The sequence below is a fragment of the Bubalus kerabau genome, chromosome 5 (assembly GCF_029407905.1).
Source record: "Bubalus kerabau isolate K-KA32 ecotype Philippines breed swamp buffalo chromosome 5, PCC_UOA_SB_1v2, whole genome shotgun sequence".
Lineage (NCBI taxonomy): Eukaryota > Metazoa > Chordata > Mammalia > Artiodactyla > Bovidae > Bubalus > Bubalus kerabau.
In genome coordinates, this window is record NC_073628.1 from 93,872,495 (window position 1) to 93,897,408 (window position 24,914).

The 24,914-nt window shown below is 40.8% G+C and overlaps 1 protein-coding gene and 1 long non-coding RNA gene across 4 annotated transcripts in view; one reads left to right on the forward strand and one right to left on the reverse strand.

The window, feature by feature from the left end:
• VAMP4 (vesicle associated membrane protein 4) overlaps positions 1-8,496 on the reverse strand; it is a 26,916-nt gene extending 18,420 nt beyond the window's left edge. For 2 of the 3 annotated variants that reach the window (XM_055582232.1, XM_055582231.1), the window contains exons 1-2: positions 8,162-8,473; positions 5,283-5,399 (exon numbers count right to left, since the gene is read on the reverse strand). In XM_055582232.1, the coding sequence (XP_055438207.1) occupies positions 5,283-5,348 (66 nt within the window). In that variant the 5' untranslated portion in view covers positions 5,349-5,399; positions 8,162-8,473. Of the gene's footprint in view, positions 1-5,282; positions 5,400-8,161 lie in introns of all 3 variants that reach the window. The other variant, XM_055582233.1, reaches the window with a different exon arrangement.
• Positions 8,328-16,570, forward strand: LOC129653019 (uncharacterized). The gene is made up of 3 exons (XR_008714899.1): positions 8,328-8,458; positions 14,218-14,362; positions 14,808-16,570. It is a non-coding gene; the product is annotated as an uncharacterized LOC129653019 (long non-coding RNA).
• The last annotated feature ends 8,344 nt before the right edge of the window (positions 16,571-24,914 follow it).

The following is a 24,914-nucleotide window of genomic DNA, read 5'->3' on the forward strand; positions in this document are numbered from 1 at the left end:
TTCCAGTCTCTATCTATTTACAGAACCTAAGAAGGAGTCAGGAGGCAAAGGAGAAATGTACTGCAGTTGCAGAGTCCAACTCCGGCATCAGAGAGAGGAGTATATAAGGTAGGTTTTAGAGCTCAGAGACAAGGCTTAACAACTGGCACCTAATAGCAACTCAGCCCATGAACAGCCCTCTACACATATTTGAACTTCCAAACAAAAACAATTTTATACTTTTACCTTATAAGATACAACTGTTTTTCTTAAAATGAGGAATGTCTCACCTTCTCCCCCAAACGCGAAGATATAAAGTTCCAAAAGGAGGCTAAAGAAGAGCAAAAATGAAACCTTTTCAGCATACAGGACCTCCAACAGTATATACCTTATAGGTAGAATAGTGCCTCCCCACAGAGGTCGACATGCTAATCACGGAAACCTTGACTATGTTCCCTTGCATGGTAAAAGGGACTTTGCAGAAGCAATGAAACCAAGGATCCTGAGGTGGGAAGGTCAATATGGATTAATCATGTGAGTACAGTCATCAGAGTGTTCTTAAAAAAGAGAGAGGCAGGGACTTCCCTGGTGGCTCAGTGGCCAGTGCAGGAGACAAGGATTCGGTCCCTGGTCTGGGAGGATTCCACATGCCCCTGAGCAACTAAGCCCATGTGTCACAATTACTGAACCCACGCTCTAGAGCCCATGAGCCCCAACTACTGAGCCCGCATGCTGCAACTACTGAAGCAAGTGTGTTCTAGAGCCTGTGCTCCTCAAAAAGAGAAGTCCCCACTTGCTGCAACTAGAGAAAGTTCACATGCAGCAATGAAGACTCAGCACAGCTAAAAACAAATAGATAAAAGTAAACAAACAAACTTTTTAAAAAAGAGACAGGGAGGCAGAAGTGAAAGAGGTGGGGGACACTGGAAGATGTTACACAGCTGGATTTAAAGATATAGGAAGGGGCATGAGCCACGCAGGGCAGGCAGCCTCTAAAAGCTGGGAAAAAGCAAGAAAACAGCCTCTTTCCTAGTCTCCTGAAGGAACACGGTCCTGTCAGTGCCTGGACTGTAGCCCAGTAAGATCCACTTTGGACTTCTGGTCACTAAAACTACAAGATAATAAGTTTGTGTTGCTTTAAATTTGTGATAATTTGTTACAGCAGCCATAGGAAGCAAATACACCACCCATGTACCTTTTCTGAGAAAATTACCCAAGGAATTACACTGGCTAAGAAGAAAATTCAATCAGAACAAAGATCTTAAGATGGAGACTGATATACTCAGTAAGTCTAAAAAAATGTGTGGTCAAATCGAAAGGGAAGATGATAATGTGATTATGAATTATAATGCACAGCCATTGAAAAAGAAAACATGTAATATAAAGAAAAACTTTAAAAGAATCTCAAACTTGGCTAACAAAACCCAAAAGCAGGAAGAGGAGAGTAAAGTGAGGAAGTAAGCAAAGTGACATGCTCATCTTGGTGGAGAGAGAAGTGGAGGAAGGGGGAAGAGGCCTAGAATGAAAAGTAGTCCAGAGGGGCACAGTTCTCAGCATGTTGACAGAAAACACAAATTTAAACATTATTGCTAACATGTATGGGTTTCCCATGTGTTGTTATTGGTACAGAGCCTGCCAATGCAGGAGAGATGGGTTCAATCCCTGGGATGGGAAGATCCCCTAGAGAAGGAAATGGCAACCCACTCCAGTATTCTTGCCTGGAAAATTCCATGGACAGAGGAGCCTGGTGGGCTACAGTCCATGGGGTTGCAAAGAGTTGGATACAACTGAAGCGACCTAGCACGCACACATGTTAACATGTAAAGTTAGTAAAAGAGAAGGAAAAAGGGAGAAAGGGAAGAAATTTTTTAACCGTCTAGTGGTCTTGAGCATAGGGGAAAAGTAAGGAAAAATAATCAACTTAGCAAAAGAAGTTAGGGAAACTTGGGAAAACCTAAGAAATATAATGAAGGACTTCCCTGGTGGTCCAGTGGTTAAGAATCTGCCTGCTAATGCAGGGGACGCAGGTTCGATCTCTGGTCCAAGTTAGATCCCACACACTGTGGCACAACTAAGTCCACGCACCTCAAGGAGAAGCCGTTGCTTCTTGAAGAGAAAGCCCATGTGCCACAACAAAGAGACCATGAGTTTCAACAAAGACCCAGTACAGCCAAAAAATAAATAAATAAAAATAATATCACAAATATCATTATCTCTATATATTATTATAAATAATACACAATGAGCAAGAAAAATGAAAAGAGGATTGCTCAGTATTCATTTAACAAATATGTTTGAGCATCTTCTGTGTACCAGGCACTGTTCTAAGGACCAAGCACCAGCTTAGAACAAGACAGATAAGGTCTGAGCTCTTACAGAAAAACATCTGATGATGATAAAAGTTATGCAGAGAATTAAAACAGTGATGGGATAAAAAGTGACAGGGTGACTAAATGAGATTAGGCTGTCAAGGAAAATCATTCTCAAAAGGTGAAATTTAGGCTGAGATCCAAACAATATCAAAGCACCAACCAGAGATTAAGGTGAAGCGCATTCACTGCCAGCAGAGGAACCAGCTAGTGCAGAAAATGTCCAAATAAATTAGTTATCACAATAAACATGAACGGTCTGAATGCTCCTATTAAAAGTAAAAACTATATGTGAAGTTCAAAAAAATTCCAGCCAGTATCTGTTTATAAGAAATTGACCTAAAATAAATGTCAAATAAAGAATGGAAAAAAGAGAGAGATGGAGAAGATATACTAGCAAATTCCAACAAAAGGCAACAGGCTGGGAAAGAAATTTGCAACATACTTTCAGACTAAAGGGTCTGATATCTCTATTAAATAAAGATCTCTGACAAAAAGACACAAGACAGAAAAATCATCAAAGGAGAGAAACAGACAATTCCTAACAGAAAAGAAATGGCCAATGACCACATGAAAAGATGTTCAAAGTTAATAATATTTAGGAAGATACATTAGTGACTTCTTTTAACAAATATTTCTAGAATGCTATTGTAGCTAATAAGCAACAATCATTACTTTCATAACACAGCTTATTTGCCCCATATACTAAAGATACAGTGTTTATTATAGTTGCCAAGTGAGAAACACAATGAAAACCAATGTTTTACACTTATCCACTGAACAAACACAAGTGCTAAGTATACATTATCACAAAAAGGGTTACGTAATACAACAAGATATCATTTCACACCCACTAGGCACATAACACAAGTGTTGGTGAGGAGGGAGTGGTGTTGAGGAGAAATGCAGAGAAATTAGAACTCTTACACATTCCTGGGTGGGAATGTAAAAACTGTGTAGCCATTCTGGAAAACAGTTTGGCAGTTCTTCAAAAGGCTGCACACAGAGTTACTATAGTACCAAGTAATTCTACTCCTAGATATTTACCCAAGAGAAATGAAAATATATGTAATGAAATGAAAACAAAACTTGTATGTGAACGTTCATAGCAGTAGTATTCTTCATAATGGCCAAAAAAATGTAAATAAGCCCCAATGTTCATTAACTGATGAATGAATAAAGTGTGGGACATTCATATACTGGAATATTATTCAGCAATAAAAAAGAATGAAGTACTGATACATACTGCAACATGGATGAACTTTGACAACATCATGCTAGGAAGCCATTTACAAAAGACAACATAGTGTATGCTCCCATCTGTATAAAACGTCCAGAATAGACAAAGCTATAGATCTATGGTTGCCTAGGGTTGCAGGGATGAGGAGAACAGGGGTTGATTGCTAAAAAGTACAGAGTTTCTTTTTGGAATGATGAAAGTTGACTGTGGTGATGATTACATAATTCTGTACTAAATATTAATTACTAAAATACACTGAATTGTATACTTTTAATGAGTGAATTGTATGGCATGTGAATTATGTCTCAATAAAGCTGTTATCAAAAAAGTGTAATAGAAAAGAGGAACAAAAGTTAAAGTTTCATAAAAGTGATTTATAAATTCTTAGAACCAGTTATCAAATGTCATGATCTGATAAACATTCAAAAGGAGGACTCTCTTTAAACAGCCAATTTTGTTCAATTCTGGTATCTAATATCCTATTTCTATAGCAAATTGTGGTAGTAGTCAACCAACAATGTAGAAAGGAAGTGCCATTCTTTGTAGTAGAACTGATTGAGACTGCATTTCTTATACTGTTGAGTATATACATAAAGTTGATTTTAAAAGTTTACTAGCAATTTGTCTATTGGTGGATTCTACCCTCCTTCAAGCAAAACAAAAACAAAAACTGCAGAAAGAGAATAAAGGGATGACAAATGATTCCTATACTATACTTCAAGATACCTCTATATCATAACATGCTGGACAGAAGCTCTTTGTGCGAAAAAGGAGTGTGTAAAATGAAGTCAAGTAGACTATCAGCTCTACAGAGGAGAGACCATGCCCTCCAGTTTTTAGCACAATGCCCAGCATATAATGGATAGCAATATTTATCTGTTGCATGAATCAGCAAATAAAGGAATGGCAGGAAGACAGGAAGTGAGGAAAGGCTTCAGGTGGATGAATGAAAAACAACAGCTCTAATTCCTTCCCTCAATAAATCCTTATTGATTACTTATTCTAAAAGAAAGCTATCTACAATATTCATATCAATGTTGTCTTCCAAAATGCTGCATAATTTTTAGATTTTTACAACCCTGCATAGAATATTCCAAAATAAACAAGAAATTGACCATTATATAAAAGCTACTCTGGCTCTGAGGCAACTGCAGGACCAGAATTCTTTATCTGCAATTCCAAAATCTAAAAAGTTTTGAAAACCAAGAGATTTTGTAAGTTTTGGAGTCAAAACTCACTTCAAGGAAAAGCTGACCTGAATTAATGTTAGCTAATTTATTTATATACTTAGAATAACCAGACATTTCACTGAGAAACATTAGTATGTTTGGAGGTGCTGCTCTAGACTCCCTCAGAAGGCTCTTGTAAAATGTGCACTAACTACCTTTGTAAAATCTGAAAAATTCTGAGGAACTCCAACCACATTTGGCTCCAGAGTCCAAAAGAAGATATTGTGTATTTATATGAAATTCCCCTTTAAAGACTGGAAAGAAGCTGGGAACAAAATGTGGTCACTAATAGAAATAGAATTTGGCTGAGTCCCAATCTAAGTAACATATACTTTTTAATGTTTACTGTGAAGAAAACATACAGGATTCAAATATAGCCATAAACATTAGATTTTTCTAAAATTATTTACAAAGGAAAACAAATTTTGAATCTTTCCTTTTCAAAGATTAAGATTCTGAACTTACCCTTTCACTTTTCACAGAACCTGTGACATCATCGTCATTTAGGTGGCGTTTGAACTTGGGAGGCATCTTTTTTAATGAGGTACTCTTCTACTTCCCAGCAGGATAAATCTTTACCACCTTAAAGAGAAAATAAATTTCATCAGATTTGAAACTTTGGGGTGCAAGCTAAAGTAGTAAAAACACCACACAAGGCCCGATGTGATGGGGCCCCCTCCACTTCTCTGACTTCAACTGCTCTCTCTCACAGGGTCTCCACACCTCCTCCATGTGAGGACTCAGTACACAAAAAATAGTTAAAACCCTGAGAAAAATGGAGGTAACTTTTAGAGAACATGTGCAGAAAATCAGTGACAGCATTTTTATAAAATGAAACAGAAGACTCCACAGGAAAGGAGGGAAAAACAGGAGGTTGTCCCCTTGCAAGTGAGACATCAAATGCTTAAAGATTTTAATTTGGAGTGAGAAGACAGAAAACACTTCAAATTCTCTCACTCACTTTTAGTGAGTTGCATCAACAATGATTCCATTTCTTCATCTGTAAAATAGTGATTTCAAGGCTTCTGCATGGAGTTGGGATGGTCATATCAGATTAATACATACATGCAAAAACATTCTGTAAATTATAGTGCCCTGTTCCAGTGCATAACACTAGGTGTTCCAAGGAAAGGGATATGTTTGCTAAGTGCTGGGTTAAACAAAGTCAGGTTTTCTGTTTGCTACAGGTCTGTTTTTAAAATGCTTATTTGCATTGAGTTTTTCCAGGAACATGCTTGAATATGCAACATATTCAAAATTTTCTTGAGGAAAAGCTGACATATGCAAACAGAAGTTTTCAGTATCTTGGACAAGAAGATGGATGAATAACGAGAACAGCTAAGGTGTACTGAATATTTTACTCTGTGTTAGGCACTGTGCTCAGTAACTTACACACATTTTTTAATTCTTTACAACACTTCTTTGAAGTAAGCACCAAGAAATCAAGAGAAAACTAAGGCTTGGTAAAAGGTAAGTAACAGCATTAGTCACTCTACTGATTGAAATAGCAGAAACACAGGCCTAAATTATTAATGACTGTGCATGATCAATTTTAGTATTTACTCAATAAGTTGTCTATCAGGTTACACAATTCTGTGCTATAAAGACCATTTCCCTGTAACAACCCAGCAGCCCTCTTTCCCTTTGCAAAGAACAACCTCTAAGATCTTTAAGCATAATTAGACATCAGTTTGGTGGTTAATCATTCACTTAAAAAAGAAAAAAACAAGCCCAGAGTCCAGTTTCATAAACCAGATAAAGTAAAATTTTAAGTTGACTTCCCATCCAAACAAATTGATATAAACACTTTTCTTTGATAAGAAATAATTTTCCAAACCAGAAACGTAATCACTTGTAACAAAAACCAAGTACTTGCTACCTAAGTAACAGCTCTAGAGTTCTTCATTCTACAATATTTCTGTCACGCACATCCGGCATCTGACCCATTTTATTCCTCATACTTCGATTTCTGAATAATTCATTCATGCAGAAATGTTACAGAAAGTATGGAGAAACAGATGACAAAAGAAGCAACCAAAGGACTTGAGCTTTTAATTACACCTTTTAAACCCTACAAAAGGGCTGCTTCAACATCCAAAAACAAATAGCAGGCAGACTTACATAACATCTTTGTGAAACGTACAGTAAAACTACAAGTTTAACGATGAGCAAACCCAAATTCAGGGCCCATAATCCAAGAATCAGCTTCATGAAGGCAAGAAATCAGCGACTGACAAACATAAAAGCCATCAACAAGGCAGCAGGCAGATTATTAACTGCACTTGATGAACGACAGGGCAAATGATGATATTTGCACCAGACGACTAGTAGAAATAAACCATGCTCAGAAATTAGACTTATATATTCTCCCTAGATCTCTCCTGCCCAAAATACATATAAATTCAGGTGTTTGTGTCTAGGTATATATGTTAACAACAGAACCTTCAGTGATGTATTTCAACATCACCAATACATTTTTATAATGTCACATCACCATAAGCTTCTTATGCCATCATCATACGTTCACAATTTCCTGTATTTTTTGAAGAGGCAGTACGTAATATACTTCTAACCTGTTGTTTAGTAAATGTTGGCTTCTTTTTTGCTTTACGCAAACAACAAGCACACCAAAACCCCTAGTATTTCTTTTTTTTTTTTTTCCTAGTATTTCATTTTAGAAAAAGCTTGAAATCTGTATAGAGGGTTCCCTTTTCCCAGCCTCCGTTCCCTTTCTGATTCCTCAACTCTCATCAGCAATGTTGGTTGGTACAGTTTCACGGAAATTAGTGACTTGGACACAGCCTGAAGATGTTCTTCACAAAAGCTGTCAAAGTGTTAATGATTCACCTTACCCTTCCGGTCATTATAAACGCAACGGGATTGGCGCGCTCTCTCCCCAGTCTTTGAATAAAGAAACAAATCCATCCCTCCAGCAAGCAGCCCCGTTCACCCGCCCCCGCCTCAGTCGCACCAGGTCACGTCCCCCGCCATCTGCTCCTGACTCTAGTCCTTTTTACCCCAAGATAGGCACTCACATTCCGGGCTGCCTCCCACTCTTCTCCAGTCTTCCCTATCCCCGCCGCTGTTGTCCTCCCATCTCCCCAGAGCACCCTACAATTTCTATTCTTCTCCCCCTTAACCGCCCCTCATTGCACACCCAGGTCCTGATCGTTCTTCCTCAGGGTAACCCGCCCCTCCGACCCCAGCCTTTTCCCACTCGGCGACCCCCGAGGCCAGCCCCTCAGCGCGACGCGGACGTTGGGGGCGGCGGGGCACGGACGTCGTCTCCGTTTCCTTCCTCCGCACATCCGCCCCTCCCGTCGGGCCCAGGAGGACGGCCGTACCTGAGTCTCCCGGGGAGCTCCCGGCAACTCTCCCGGGCGGGCGGCGCTGGACGGGCGGGGGAAGGAGTGGGAATCGGAAGAAGAGAGCGGGGAAGGGGAGACAGTGGGCGCGGACCCGGCGTCCGCCGCTTAGCCGCAGCTGCGCCCCCGCTCATCGAGCCGATCGGCCCTCCGCAGCCTGGCTCCAGGCTGAGGGGGCGGGTCCAGGCCGCGGAGATCGTCGAGGGAGTCGATTTTCCCCTCAGCTCTCCTCTTGGAGGCCGCCGCGGACGCGAGGCTTAGGCCTGGATGGCCCAGGTGATTTTGTCTGTTCAGGGAGGAAACACAGTCGCGGGTTCCCAGCCGAGGTCGGGCGTTCCGGGGAGGTGGAGGAAGGACTGAGAAGTCACCCAGCGCTGGGCCCTGAAGGCCTGCTCGAAACGGGTTGATGAGGCGTTAATGAGGCGGTGCTTTGTGCGGGGTCCATCCCCCGAGCTAATGCAGACGTGCCGAAAAACCGGGACGGCTCGAAGCCTAAGGACTGGCCTTTTCTGAAGGAAGGAGATCTGTGTGATCCCTTGTTTATAGCTTCAGAGTTAGACGTATAGGTCTTCAGGGTTACTAATCCCGTCTCCCTATTTTAGACTTTAGGAATCTCTCGTACAAAGATATTTCCTTGAGGTTGCCCAGCTCGGTGGACAGATTTGAGTCTAGGTAGGACTCAGTGTTTTTTCCCCACTATGATGTAGAGTTCTAACCAAAAATGCCTGGGTCCAGACACCACGCAGGCACCGGAGCCTTATAGTGGGAAATCTACCTTGCACATCCATTCTCCTGTTCTCTTTACTCTGCCCACTTCCTCTCCCCCCGAGTTAGTGGTTTATTTAAGCCGGTAGTGCCTGGGCATAGTAATCCATAACGGTTCCAGTATTGTTTTTGTTCTGTCTTGTTTATTACCCATTCCTCCCAGATATGCCCCAGCTGGATTGTTCTTAATCTTTTTTTTCTATCATTTTTTTATACATGTCATTTTTACCAAATATTTTTAAGTTCTTTGTTGAATAGTGTTTTGATTTAGTGCATATTTAAGCCAAACAAACACTAAGTGAAAGATACCTTGGTTGTCATTGAGCACCAGGGGCTGGGCTCCCTGTGTCATATGTAGAAGTTTCCTATTAGCTATCTATTTTACACATGGTAGTATGTATATGTTAATGCTACTCTCTCAGATCATCCTACCCACTCCTTCCGCTCTGGGAAGAGTTGATTTTGTTTTTGTTTTTGTTTTTCCTTCATATGTGCACAAACCCTTTGAGTCTGCACTAGATTTTAGGATTCCAGCACTGAGACCCGGCTCCGGAGATGCAACTGAGTCACGTCCTGAGCCAATGTCAGTATCTGTGTGCACAGAGGTAGTTCTACCTGCTCTTGATTTCCCAGACTGCTCTTGATTTCAGTGATTGTATTTTTTGGCTCCAGAATTTCCATTAAAAATAGATTCTGATCCCCTGGAGAAATTCTTTTATGTTTTTGTCATTTGGGGGGAATTTTTTTAGGGGGGTGGCTGTACTGTGCAGCATGTGGGATCTTAGTTCTCCCACCATGGATTGAGCCCATACCCACCTGCATTACAAACATGGAGTCTTAACCCCTGGACCACCAGGGAAGTTCCATTTTTGAATACTTGAATCAAAGTCCTTGTCTGTTAATCTAATACGTGAATTACCTGTGGGCCGGTTTCTATTGTGTATTTTTTCTTGGATTTTGGTACTATGACTCTCATCTCTGCTGGGTAGGTAAAGATGCCAAGCAGAAAACTTCTGAAAAACAGTGGTTTTCTCATCCTTACTTCCTATACGAAGTATTACAGCTTTCTAATTCAGCAAAATTTTGAGGGGAAACCATCAGGGTCCCTCAGTTCTTCCTTCCTTCCTTCTTTCTGAAATCCTGGCTCTCCAAGATTTCAGTTTTGTCTCTTCAGTCCTGTGAGAACCCAGAATATAACTGCTTTATTTTCCTTTGCCCCCCACCTCCCAGTGATGACCCTTGACCCAGGCAAAGCCCAGGTGCTCAGCCTTCTACCTAGAATCAGTAAACACCTCCAGCTGGCCAAGGAAAAAGCTCTCCATTTTGCAGTTCCCCTTCTGGAATCTTGGCCCCTCCAGCCTCGATGCTCTAGCAGCTCTTGGATTGCTTTATAGAGATGCTGTTTGTATTTATCTGGCTTTTCCATTTATTCTTAGAGAATTGGTGTGTCTCAGTTTACTCCATCAGACCTGAAAGTGGTTTGGTTATATCCAAACCACTCTTACACTACTAGAAAGAGATAAGCTTACTTGCCATGACTACACAAGAAAATGGGAAGGAGGGGTTTCCAAAAGGAAGAATTTCTTATGCCGTCTCACATACAGGCGGATACTTAGAACTCATTACTTATTATAGACTCTGACTCAGGGAGGGGGTAGGGGGGGTGAAGGGGGTGAGCCAGAATGAGAAGATTCTGGTTTCTTTAGGCAATGAAGGCACATTCAGTCAGCATTGTTTAATCAGAAATACTTGGGTCAGCACCCCTTCTGCCACATGTTACAGAGTTAGTAGAAAGACAAAGTAGGGTCTCTTTTTACTTTACATTTTTCTCTCTCTATATATACATGTATAGGCTATATCTAAACCTTTTGTGCATAATATATACACATTTATCATTCCTATTTTCCTTTATTAGACTCTGAATGTTTTTATGTTTTTCATTTTTAATCTTTTTTTTCAGCAAAGAAAATATCACATACTCTGCTCACACTCATTTCAAAGCCTGTAACACAATCCATGAAGTTGGCCTCAGAGTCACAGTCACACTTCACTGACATCAGAAATCACAAGGGTCCTTTATCATAGTTCCTTGCTTTAGGTGCTATGTCACAAGTGGCATCTGAGCTGTTACTTAGAAGGAATAAAATTATGCCATCAGAATACCTCGCATAGATACATTTCAAACCGTCCTCAGAGGATGAAAAGTTAAAGTGAAAGAAATCTTTCTGTACCAATTTTTAAAAAAACATAGTCAAGTTTTCTCTAGGGATCAAGTTGGCCTCTCCTGTTTATTCTTTATGTAATTATAGATTTAAGGCAGTGCCAAAAAGAAAAATTCTCATGACCATGAAGAATCATTCAAAGCCCTCCTATTGGGAGGAGGGTTCAGGATGGGGAACACATGTATACCTGTGGCGGATTATGTAAAGTTTAAAAATAAAATAAAATCTAAAATCTTCAAAAAAAAAAAAAAAAAGAAATGAATTGTCCAAGGAGACAAAAAAAAAAAAAAAAAACAAAGCCCTCCTATTAAATGAAAGGCACTGTATATACACATATACCAAAAACCTTGGCAATCTTGTGAATAGGGACCGCTTATTATTAATAAAATCATATTTCTAAATGCCTCAGAATAAAATATACAGAACTACAAAGGAAGGAAATTTATAATGTTATAAAATATTTTAAAAGCAAAATTTGTGATATGCAAAGATACATACTTCTTTATTAACTCAAATTTTAAAAAAAATCTAGTGTCAGGACTAACATCTACCATTGTTTTGAATTAGTAATGAGCATAAACAGTATTTCAGGATATCTGATTGTAATGTGATATGAAAATCTTAGTGATTTCTATTGGTGACACAGTCACTAGCACTACTGAGCGGTTTTAAGGGGCTCCATTTATAGTTGAAAGTGAAAGTGAAAGTCACTCAGTTGTGTCCAACTGTTTGCAACCCCATGGACTATACAGTCCATGAAATTCTCCAGGCCAGAATACTGGAGTGGGTAGCCTATCCCTTCTCCAGCGGATCTTCCTGACTCAGGAATTGAACCAGGGTCTCCTGCCTTGCAGGCAGATTCTTTACCAACTGAGCTATATAGTGAAGGAATTAATAATTTCTGTTAAGAGATGAAAGTGAAAGTGAAAGTGAAGTCGTGTCCGACTCTTTGCAACCCAGTGGACTGTAGCCCAACAGGCTCCTCCATCCATGGGATTCTCCAAGCAAGAATATTGGAGTGGGTTGCCATTTCCTTCAGGGGATCTTCCCGACCCAGGGATCAAACCCAGGTCTCCTGCATTGCAGGCAGACGCTTTAACCTCTGAGCCACCAGGGAAAATAAAGGTGTAATTTATTTCCCATCCAAATTCACAGACCCCTGAATTCTATCCATGGGTCATCAAGGGTCCCCCAGTTTGGAATTCATGCTTTAAGTATTTCATCGTCTCCTGCAGAGTGGATGGAACTGAGTACAGAAAAGTTTCTGAGCAAAGAATAAACAACTGTTTCTGCTCTTATACGCCCAGGCACAGAACGTTGCCCCTCCTGATTAGAATACTTCTTATTAACATGCTCATAGCTCTGCCTTGCCCAAAGTCCTTGCACCATTCCTGAGAATCCTGGAGTCTAGTACAATGAAAATATCCTTCCCTGAAAATACAGGCTGAGTTCTTATTGAGTATCAGCCCCTATGCCATATACATTATGCACCCAATTATCATGCAACCCTATGAGGCAAATGTTATTACTCCCAGTTTACACAGACTCATTTGTAACTCATTTTCATTCCGAAAAAGTATATTGAACATCTGTTGTCTCTGTTGCTAAACTAGGTGCGGTGGTTTAAATACAGACACAGTTGCTGTCTTCAGACTTTATAATATAGCAATAAAGACAAGCAGAAATAAGTTACATAATCACGTAACGTGATGTAAAAGGACACTTGTTTTGAAAAGAATAAACAAGTGGCTGAGAATGAAGGGGACCTATTTTAAAAGTTAGGGTTGTCAAGAGAGTCAGTTCAGTTCAGTTCAGTCGCTCAGCCGTGTCCGACTCTTTGCGACCCCATGAATCGCAGCACTCCAGGCCTCCCTGTCCATCACCAACTCCCGGAGTTCACCCAGACTCACGGCCATCGAATCAGTGATGCCATTCAGCCATCTCATCCTCTGTTGTCCCCTTCTCCTCCTGCTCCCAATCCCTCCCAGCATCAGAGTATTTTCTAATGAATCAACTCTTCGCATGAGGTGGTCAAAGTACTGGAGTTTCAGCTTTAGCATCATTCCTTCCAAAGAAATCTCAGGGCTGATCTCCTTCAGAATGGACTGGTTGGATCTCCTTGCAGTCCAAGGGACTCTCAAGAGTCTTCTCCAACACCACATTTCAAAAGCATCAATTCTTCGGCGCTCAGTCTTCTTCACAGTCCAACTCTCACATCCATACATGACCACAGGAAAAACCATAGCCTTGACTAGATGGACCTTTGTTGGCAGAGTGATGTCTCTGCTTTTCAATATGCTATCTAAGTTGGACATAACTTTCCTTCCAAGGAGTAAGTGTCTTTTAATTTCATGGCTGCAGTCACCATCTGCAAGAGAAACCAGTCATGCATAAAGCAAAAGAAGCATATTCCAGGCTGAGAGAATAGCAGGAGCAAAGATTATTAGGCAGGAAAATTTGGCATTTTTAAATTGTGGTAGAAAATGCATGATATAAAATTCATCATCTTAACCATTTTATACTGTATAGTTCTGTAGTGTTAACTACATTTACTTTATTGTGCAACAGATCTCTAGAAATTTTTCATGTAAAACTCAAACTCTGCACCCATTGAACAACTCCCCAGTTTTCCCTCTCTCAAACCCCTGGCAGTGAAAACTCAACTTTGTTTCTATGCATTTTGACTACTTTAGATAACTCATATAAGTGTAATAATATGATGTCTTTTTGTGACTGGCTTATTTCACTTAACACAATATCCTGAAAGTTCATCCATGTTGTAGCACATATCAGAGTTCCTTTTTCTAAAAACACTAATACTTTTTTAAAAAGTATATATAATATACCACATTTTCTTTATCCGTTCATCCATCAGTGGATGTTTGGGTTTCTCTACCTCTTGGCTACTGTGAATAGTGCAGCTGTGAACATGCGTGTGCAAATATCATTTGGAGATCTTGCTCTCAGTTATTTTAGATATAAAACCAAAAGTGGGATAGCTGGATCATATGGTAATTCTATCTTTAATTTTTTTTTTTCTTTTTTGAGGAACCTCCATACTGTTTTCCATAGTGGCTGCACCAATTTACATTCCCACCAACAGTGCACAGGGTTCCAAATTCTCCACTTCCTCAGCAATACTTGTGAGGGCCCAGGCTGCCCAATCCCTGCTGAAGAGGTGCATATTGCACAGGTATGTGAGGTGAAGCTCAAGGTGGCCGGGGATCTGGAAGAGGGCAAGGGTGTGGAGAGACAGGTCAATGTGAGCAGCATTTTAGGGATCAAGGCATATACATAATCCAAAACCCTAATCTACCCAATTGGGATATTCCGTCAGAAGACAGATTTCCAGATGATTGCTGCTTTGGGAGGGAAGGACTGGGCGGACTGGTTAGAGTATCATTCAATCAAGAGACACCTGGGAGCTCTGGTTGCTAGAAAGGCCTGGAACCCGTCAGGCACCAAGTCCAAATGGGGGCTGACTCTCACCAGTTTAAGGCTGCCACCTCATAATGATCTTTAGGGCGTGGGCTTCTTCCACCCTGGAGACTGTGCAGGTGGTGGGGATGATACTATGCAGGGCCCTGTGGGGCTCCTGGGCAGAAGGCCTTATGTGTCCCCTGTTTTTTGGATTACAGAAAACAGTCTTCATTCAGCCTCCCAGACCTTCCCTGAGTTCCAATGGGCGGATTCAAGCAGTTGTTAATTAGGGAAGGGAGGGGATGAGAGACCACGGACAAACTGTCAAGAACATCCCTGGGGCAAGGTCCTCTTTCCACATCAAGGGATACACACAATGCTGCTACTGCTAAGTCACTTCAGTCGTGTTGGACTCTGTGTGACCCCATGGACAGCAGCCTACCAGGCTCCCCAGTCCCTGGGATTCTCCAGGCAAGAGTACTGGAGTGGGGTGCCATTGCCTTCTCCGGATATACACAATATCTTTGAGCTATACTGCAGATACTGAAAACCCCTCCAGGTGGGAGATTAACAATTAATGTTGCTATGCTGTCCACAAGCATGTAGACCCCAGGCCAGTTGGACCTGAAGGTTGATGATGCTCCTACTTAACTCACCACCAACCCATCAGAAGAATGTCTGTGAGCTGACCACGCCCTCTTTGAACAATTACTATAAAATTTCTCACCGTTTTCTCCAAGTTGGGACTCAGAGTTTTGAGGGCGGTAGTCTGCTGTGGCTCCCTTTGCTTGGCAGAGTAATAAAGCTATCCTTTTCTACTTCACTCATAACCCTGTCTCAGAGATTCAATTCGACACTGGCGTACAGAGAAGCTGAACTTTCAGCCTCTGGGACTGGCCAGATAGAGCACCACAGACCTGGAAGCCCTGGAAGAATCCACACAAGGACTAAAATGGAATGTTGTTCCAATTCTGAGCAAACCACACTCCTGTTCTCAGATGAGTCATTAATAGTCCTCCCTCTCTTTACTCAATTCCCTCTTTTACCCTGGCCCACCATAAATGTGGTGTCTTAACCCAAGTTGAGTTGAGAAGTTGATTTCTGAATTAGCTTCCCACCTCTCCATTCTCTGGCCACTGAATAAAGCTGTGCTGTTTCACTCTCACCATAGGTTTTGTTATTGGCTGTTCAAATCTGAATGGAAAGAGAACCTTTCAGGCAGGGTACTTTGAGCTAGAGGCCAGGTGGAGTTCCATACAACCAACTCAGTGACAGCCAGGAATCTGGAACAAGGCAGGTGTTAGGAGGTGCAGGTCAATGGAGTGGGCTCTTAAGGATATAAGTCATCTGCCTAATTCCAAACCCTAACCTACACAAATACGCATATTCCCTCTAAAGGTAGAGCTAGAGGAATCTGGTCTTAGCAGGGTGTGGCTGGGCAGGCTAGCCAGTGTATCCTCCAATAGGACACACTGTGAACTATGCTGGAGAAGCCCAGGACTCCATCAGGCAGCACGTCCAAATGAGGACTGAGTGTCACCAGTTTAAATCTGCCACATCAGAAGAGTTTTCAGGTAGTGGGCTCCCTTTACCCTTGAGATTATGCAGGTGGTTTGGAACTGGCCTGAGCTTTATGGGCCTGGAGGGCTCTGGCTGCCTGAGGCCAGGTGAAAGGGTTTGTACTGGGCACGATCATTCAGCAAGATCAGCGTGGCCAGGAACCCGAAACAGAGCAAGTGTTAGGAGTGGCCAGGATATTAATCCTCTTATCAGACATATGACTTGCAAGTCCCCTGTCCCCCCAATAGGTTGCCTTTTCACTCTTGTTTCCTTCGATGCACAAAAGTCTGATGTAGTCCATTTTGTATATATTTGCTTTTGTTGCCTGTGTTTTGGTGTCATATCCAAGAAGTCATTGCCAAATCCAATGTCATGAAATTTTCCTCCTATGTCTTCCTCCAGGAGCTTTGTAGTTTTAGGTCTTAACTCAGAATGGATTAAAGATGCAAATGTCATTTTTGTATATGGTGAGAATAGGGTCTGATTTCATTCTTTTGCATGTGCATATCCAGTTTTCCCAATACCAAGGAGTTTGGTATTTTTGTAGATGATGGAGCAGGCCAGTGTGTCTGCGTGAGTGAGTGAAATTCACTCAGTCAAGTCTGACTCTTTGCGACCCCATGGACTCTAGCCTGCCAGGCTCTTCTGTCCGTAGAATTCTCCAGGCAAGAATACTGGAGTGGGTTGCCGTTCCTTCAGAGCTTGGTAAACAGAGTGGTAGAAGAGGAGACTGGAGATGTAGGCAGGGTCTGGGGCATGAAAGAACTTTATAGAACATTCAAAGAGTTTAGATTTCACTCTCAATGCATTGTGAATCTACTGGAGAGTAACATGAACAGATTTATACTTTTAAATGATCATTGTTTTCCTCAAAAAGTTAAACATAGAGTTACCATATGACCCAGAAATTCTACTCCTAGATATATATCCAAGATAACTGAAAACATACATCCATACAAAAACTTGTACAGAATACACAAAATGTGTCAACAACCCAAATATTCATCTATGGATAAGTAGAAATACCACATTTTGTTTATCCATACAATGAAATATCATTCAACCAATAAATGGAATGAAGTACTGTTACATGCTACAACATGGATGAACCTTGAAAACATTACACTAAGTGAAAGAAGCCAGTCACAAAAGACCACACACTATATGATTTCTTTTTAATGAAATATCAAGAATAGGAAATCTATAGAAAGATTAGATTAATGATTGCAAGGTAGTGGAAATATTTTGGAATTAGATGGTGATGGCCGCATAGTATTGTGAGTATACTAAAACAAAAGTATACATTTTTAAATGGTGAATTTTATTATGTGAAATATATCTCACTGGGAAAATTGCTACATATTTTTAAAAAATCACTGTGGCTGCTGTGTGGTAAATGGATTGAGGTCGGACAAGGGCAAAGGAGGCAAAGGGGGCCATTAGGGGAAGGATCAGAAGGCTTGAGGTTTGACTGAATTTACATACTGAGAGACTGCTAGATCTTTCTGATTCTAAATCCAGTGTTCTTAACCTCTGTACTACAGAGTTCCCTATAACATGACAGGGGTTAAATTTAGCCAAGAGTCCCCTTTCTGCCATCTCTCTTCAAAAATGCCCACACCATATTTCCTAAGAACATTACTCTATTGAGTTTTCAAAACTAGAACAGCTGCTTGGATGAAATTTCCACATACTGGGGAAAAATTTTTCCTTCTTAGTATCAGAACAATGAGCATAAAGGTATACTGCTCAAAGATGAGATGGATTAAAGACAGTAAAAAGTTTTGGCACCATTGTTTGAGATGATGTTTAGGGGCAGACCTTCCTTGCATTCTCATGGTAAAAGTATTTTAGTTTTAGAAAAAGATTACATATAACTTCTTTGTTGCACTAGAGGAAATTTTGTTCTCCTGGTTTTTTGGAAGTTCTCTGGATCTGAATGTTTTTTAAAATGACTTTAGGTGGAGTGCTTAAGAAATCTTTATTTATTAGATGTTGTTTTAAAATCCTTTTCTTTGGTGGTAGAAAAGTATTTTATTATGGGCTGAGAACAGAGAGCATCCAATAAAATGGGATACCTGAGTTGCTCATGGTAGGTGTGCTGAGTGCTAGTTTGATACAAAAATAACTTATTTTCCAAGGTTTTTTTCTTTTCCTGCAAAATAACTGAAATTTAGGAATAAAATTATGGAGAAAACATTAAAAAAGTTTTATTGGAATATAGTTGATTTACAATGTTGTGTTAGTTTCAGGTGTACAGCATAGTGACTCTATACATACACATATATTCATTATTTTACCATATAGGTTATTACAGAACACTGAGTCAAGTTCCTTGTACAATATAGTAAGTCCTTGTTGGTTCTCTATTTTATATATATTAGTACTCACTTGTTAGTCACAGACATGTTCGACTCTTTGCAACCCCATGGACTATAGCCCACCAGCCTCTACTGTCCATGGAATTCTCCAGGCAAGAACACTGGAGTGGGTAGCCACTGCCTTCTCCGATATATATTAGTGTGTGTATGTTAATCCCAAACTCTTAATTTATCCACCCTCCCCTCCCCACCACCCAGACACAAACTTTCCATTTGGTTACCACAGGTTTGTTTTCGAAATCTGTGAGTCTGTATGGAGAAAACATTTTAATGGTTTAACCTTGTAATCTTTCCCAGCATCCAGATTGCAAAATACAAAGGCAGGATCCAAAAAGAGGGCTTTATGAGCCTTCTCATGTAGGGCTCCAATGCACAGATGTCTTTGGCATCATTCCCTCATCTTTCCTGGCTTTCTGTTTTCAGTATGTTATAGCCTGCTGGTCCTGAAGGTAAACAACTTGCCATGTACACTATGCCCTTTGCTTTCCCCCCATAAAAGTGGACACAAATACTTTGTAGTCCATGCATATCAGAAAATTAGAACACAATGGATGTCTGCAGTGACAGAGCAGGAAACTGCCAAACAAATACAATCCTGGGAATCAAGTATTGTACCCAGAGGCAGGCATGGCTGAATTCACTCAGTCACATATAACTTTTTCATTTATTTTTAAACAATTGGAGTTTTGCCTTAGTTATGTGTGTATGTGTGTGTCCATCCCATGAATTCAAAGTAATAGATGAGAAAATTCTTGGTAAATTTTAAGTGATATACAACCTAAAAAAATACTGTTATGATCATCCCACTCTTAGGAATCCAATGTCAGCTAAAGAATGACTTTTCAGGTCAACAATACCTTCAAAAATGGTTGATGCCAGCTAGTAAAATGGTACCACATTATCCTAAGATATCATGTGTGCCTTTAATTGTTCAAAGACACAGGAAACCATTTATTTCTTTACTTCTCAAATGTGGAAAACAAACCCATTCGCGAAGGAGATTTCCAGTGTAAAATAGTTTTCAGCATTATATGAGACACTCCCTGTACACCAAGGAGAAATGCCCTTTAAACAGTTTTATATCCCACTCATGAAGCCTTTTCATGTTTGGACCGGTAACTACAATTGGATACCACTGACAGAATTTGAGAAGGGTATGAGCCCTGGGATAGGCATGCAGGATGGGGAGACTGGCTTTTAGCTTTGGCTCTGGGTTTTACTAGTGTGCTGCTGCTGCTAAGTCGCTTCAGTCGTGTCCGACTCTGTGCGACCCCATAGACGGCAGCCCACCAGGCTGCCCTGTCCCTGGGATTCTCCAGGCAAGAACACTGGAGTGGGTTGTCATTTCCTTCTCCAATGCATGAAAGTGAAAGGTGAAAGTGAAGTCACTGTCGTGCCCGACTCTTAGCGACCCCATGGATTGCAGCCCACCAGGCTCCTCCATCCATCGGATTTTCCAGAGTGACCTCTAAATTCCTTGTAGCAACAGTTCTACACATAGAAAGAAACACGCCCTGTTTCTATAGATGACTTCCCCAGTCATCCAGAGGCCTAGATGGAAGCCACTTTGAGTCCCTCAGTCTTTTATCAGTTCAGTTCAGTCGCTCAGTCATGTCCAACTCTTTGTGACCCCATGGACTGCAGCACAACAGACCTCCCTGTCCATCATCAAATCCAGGAGTTTACTCAAACTCATGTCCATTGAGTTGGTGATGTCATCCAACCATCTCATCCTCTGTCATCCCCTTCTCCTCCTGCCTTCAATCTTTCCCAGCATCAGGGTCTTTTCAAATGAGTCAGCTCTTCGCATCAGGTGGCCAAAGTATTAAGAGTTTCAGCTTCAGCACCAGTCCTTCCAAAGAATATTCAGGACTGATTTCCTTTAGGATGGACTGGCTAGATCTCCTTGCAGTCCAAGGGACTCTTAAGAGTCTTCTCCAACACCACAGTTCAAAAGCATCAATTCTTCGGTGCTCAGCTTTCTTTATAGTCCAACTGTCGCATCCATACATGACTACTGGAAAAACCATAGCCTTGACTAGACAGACCTTTGTTGGCAAAGTAATGTCTCTACTTTTTAATATGCTGTCTAGTTAGTTATAGCTTTTCTTTGAAGGAGCAAGCATCTTTTAATTTCATGGCTGCAGTCACCATCTGCAGTGATTCTGGAGCCCCCCCAAAATAAAGTCTGTCACTGTTTCCACTATATAGGGTCTTTTATACCCTATATAGATAATTAATCATCAAAATGCTTTTGTTCTTCCTAAGAACATCTCTCATATTATCACTTCTTTTCAACTGTAACAAACTTGGTTCTCCATTGGCTTCTTGCAGCCGGACAAGTTCAGTCCAAATGCTTGGAACGGAAGAAATCTATTCTTCTCAAAACCTGACCTTCACTTTAGTTTCTAGCTTTATCTTCTGCTGCTCCCCTTCCACTGTAACCTGCCCAACCACACCCTTCCTCTCATGTTTATGCTCTGTTCTTTTCCTGTTGCTACTGTAGCAAATTAACAAAAACTTGGTAACTTGAACAATACAAATGTATTACCTTATAGTCAGCAGCCTGAAAGTATCGACTAAAATCAAGGTATCCACAGGGCTGTGCTCCCTCAAAGACTCTAGAAAAGTATCCTTTTCCTTGACCTCTGCAGCTTCTAGAGGCACTTACTTTGACTCATGGTCCTCCTCCCCCATCATCAAAGCTAGCCACACTAAGCCAGTCCTTCTCCTCATGCTACCACCTATCTGGTTCTGCCTCCCTCTTCCACTTCTTCCACTTTTAAAGACTCTTGTGATTACACTGGGCTCATCTGGATAAACTAAACTAATCTCTCTATTTTAATGTAAGCTGATTATCTTACCCTTTGCCATGTAACCTACCATATTCACATTTGGGGAATTAGTACATGAACATCTTTGGAGGGACATTATTCTGCCTAACACAAACTCTTTCCCATCCTCTGCCCCCTAAGTTGTCAGAAGTGATTTTAATTATCTATTCCTCATTTTGCAACAATCAATTAATTGAATGTTATTACAAAAATCCTTCTGTTTCAATTAAGTAAGACTAACTGCAAATTACACATTCAGAGGTCTGGATTTATATTTTTAAGGGAAAAAACTCACAATATTGAATGTCTCTATCTAAGCTCAGTTAACATTTTAAATCATACTGGTTTGAAAAGATACATGTACCCCAATGTTCATAGCAACATTATTTACAATTGCCAAGATATGGAAGCAACCTAAGTATCTATTAACAGATGAATGAATAAAGAAGATGTAGTATACACACACACACACACACACACACACACACACACACACACACAATGGATGGAATACTACTCAGTCATAAAAAATGGCAGTGAAATATTGCCATTTGAAGCAATGTAGATGGACTTGGAGGGCATTATGCAACTGAAATAAATCAGTGAAAGACAAATGCTATATGGTATAACTTATATGTGAAATCTAAAAGGTACAACAAACTAAAGACTATAATAAAAAAGTAGATTCAGAGATGTAGAGAACTAGTGGTTACCAGTGGGGAGAGGGAGGAGAGAGGGGCAAAATAGCAGTACAGGATTAAAAGGTACAAACTACTAGGTATAAAATAAGGTACCACAGATTTGCCTGGTAGTCCAATGGTTAAGAATCTTCCTGCTAATGCAGGGGACACAGGTTCAGTTCCTGCTCTGGGATGATGCCACATGCCAAGGGGAACTAAGTCTGTGCACCACGGCTATGGAGCTTGTGCCCTAGAGCCTACAAGCTGCAACTACCGAAGCCCACAGGTCTTAGAGCCCATGCTCTGCAACAAGAGAAGCCACCAAAAAAAGAAACTTGTGCATCATAGCTAGAGCGTAGCCCCCACTCCCTGCAACTAGAGAAAGCCCGTGCACATCAATGAATATTCAGTGCAGCCCAAATTAAAAACTAACTAAATAAATAAGCTACAAGGATATATTGTACAATATAGCCAATCTGTATGCAGGTCAGGAAGCAACAGTTAGAACCGGACATGGAACAACAGACTGGTTCCAAATAGGAAAAGGAGTACATCAAGGCTGTATATTGTCACCCTGCTTATTTAACTTATATGCAGAGTACATCATGAGAAACGCTGGACTGGAAGAAACACAAGCTGGAATCAAGATTGCCAGGAGAAATATCAAAAACCTCAAATATGCAGATGACACCACCCTTATGGCAGAAAGTGAGCAGGAACTAAAAAGCCTCTTGATGAAAGTGAAAGAGGAGAGTTAAAAAGTTTGTTTAAAGTTCAACATTCAGAAAATGAAGATCATGGCATCTGGTCCCATCACTTCATGGGAAATAGATGGGGAAACAGTGGAAACAGTATCAGACTTTATTTTTTTGGGCTCCAAAATCACTGCAGATGATGACTGCAGCCATGAAATTAAAAGATGCTTACTCCTTGGAAGGAAAGTTATGACCAATGTAGATAGCATATTCAAAAGCAGAGACATTACTTTGCCAACAAAGGTCCATCTAGTCAAGGCTATGGTTTTTCCTGTGGTCATGTATGGATGTGAGAGTTGGACTGCGAAGAAGGCTGAGTGCTGAAGAATTGATGCTTTTGAACTGTGGTGTTGGAGAAGACTCTTGAGTCCCCCTTGGACTTCAAGGAGATCCAACCAGTCCATTCTGAAGGAGACCAGCCCTGGGATTTCTTTGGAAGGAATGATGCTGAAGCTGAAACTCCAATACTTTGGCCACCTCATGTGAAGAGTTGACTCATTGGAAAAGACTCTGATGCTGGGAGGCATTGGGGGCAGGAGGAGAAAGGGATGACAGAGGATGAGATGGCTGGATGGCATCACTGACTCGATGCACATGAGTCTGAGTGAACTCCGTGAGTTGGTGATAGACAGGGAGGCCTGGCGTGCTACGATTCATGGGGTTGCAAAGAGTCGGACACAACTGAGCAACTGAACTGAACTGATAAATGGAATATAACTTTAAAAAGTTGTAAATCACTGTATTTTATACATGTAACATATAATGTTGTACATCTATACTTCAATTTAAAAAAATTATACATACTGGTAACCACTCAGAGGGTCCTAATAAAACAAAATATTTTAATATCTAATTGGCTTAAATTAATGATACTAATGACAACACACGGACTAATTACATTTCATTGGCAAAACTTGAAAGAAATGTTTTACTTATGGGTATTTTAAAAAGAGAGTCTAGTGTTATATCTAAAGTATTTCTGCATTAGTCATTCAAACACTTTTAGGAAACTTCCCTACATGTTTTTTAGTTTAAAGTGCTTTGGTTGTTACTGCTTTCCTAAGCTTAAAGAAGGGAGCAAGCACACAGATGGTGACAGGTGAGTTACTTCCCCTCTTGGTCTTAGACACAGTGCAAAAATTAATTGTATTTTTAGGGCATTAAATAAGGGGCTGGAGCTTGGGCTGTGATCGAAATCACTTATTACGACCATTTCCAGTATCATTTCCTTATAAGAAAGGACAATAGAGACAGAGGGAAAAGCAGCAGCTAAAGGTTCCTGAAAAGACTTCCAGAGGTTGAGAATACTTCTTGGTTCTTTCCTATGTCATCCTGATACTACGGGAACAAGTTTAGGTGTGCAATATTTACCAAAGCAGTAAGATTACAAACGGAGAAGGCAATGGCACCCTACTCCAGTACCCTTGCCTGGAAAATCCCATGGACGGAGGAGCCTGGTAGGCTGCAGTCCATGCAGCCTAAGAGTAGGGCAGGACAGAGCGACTTCACTTTCACTTTTCACTTTCATGCATTGGAGAAGGAGATGGCAACCCACTCCAGTGTTCCTGCCTGGAGAATCCCAGAGACCGGGGAGCCTGGTGGGCTGCCGTCTATGGGGTTGCACAGAGTCAGACATGACTGAAGTGACTTAGCAGCAGCAAGATTACAAAATCTTTTAAAATCTTTTTGTCCCTTCCTTAGGAAAGCCTTCTCTAGTCACCCCCTAAATTAAGACATTTCGAAAGAGATCTACTTTCGTGGACGCTTATACTTCTCCTTCACAGCACTTATTCTCAGATCCTCATTACAGATTCTTTTTTATAACTGTTTGATGTGTTCTTCCATACTGTTGTCTTCCTTACTACTGCATCCTTAGCTTTCACCACAGTGATGGACGCATATTTACACCCTTAAAATGTTGAATCAATACTTGAGGGGAGAAGGCAGAGGCTATGTTGTTTTGTTACTTTGGTATTGGGGAACAATTCAAGCACAGTGTCCTCTGCTCTCAATAAGTGCTCTTTCAAAGAACAGATGTCACACCCCTTAGGAACCCTGCATGCTGCCGTAGCTGAAGCCTCTGAGGCTTACCTAAGACAAGCCTCCTTCCAGTTC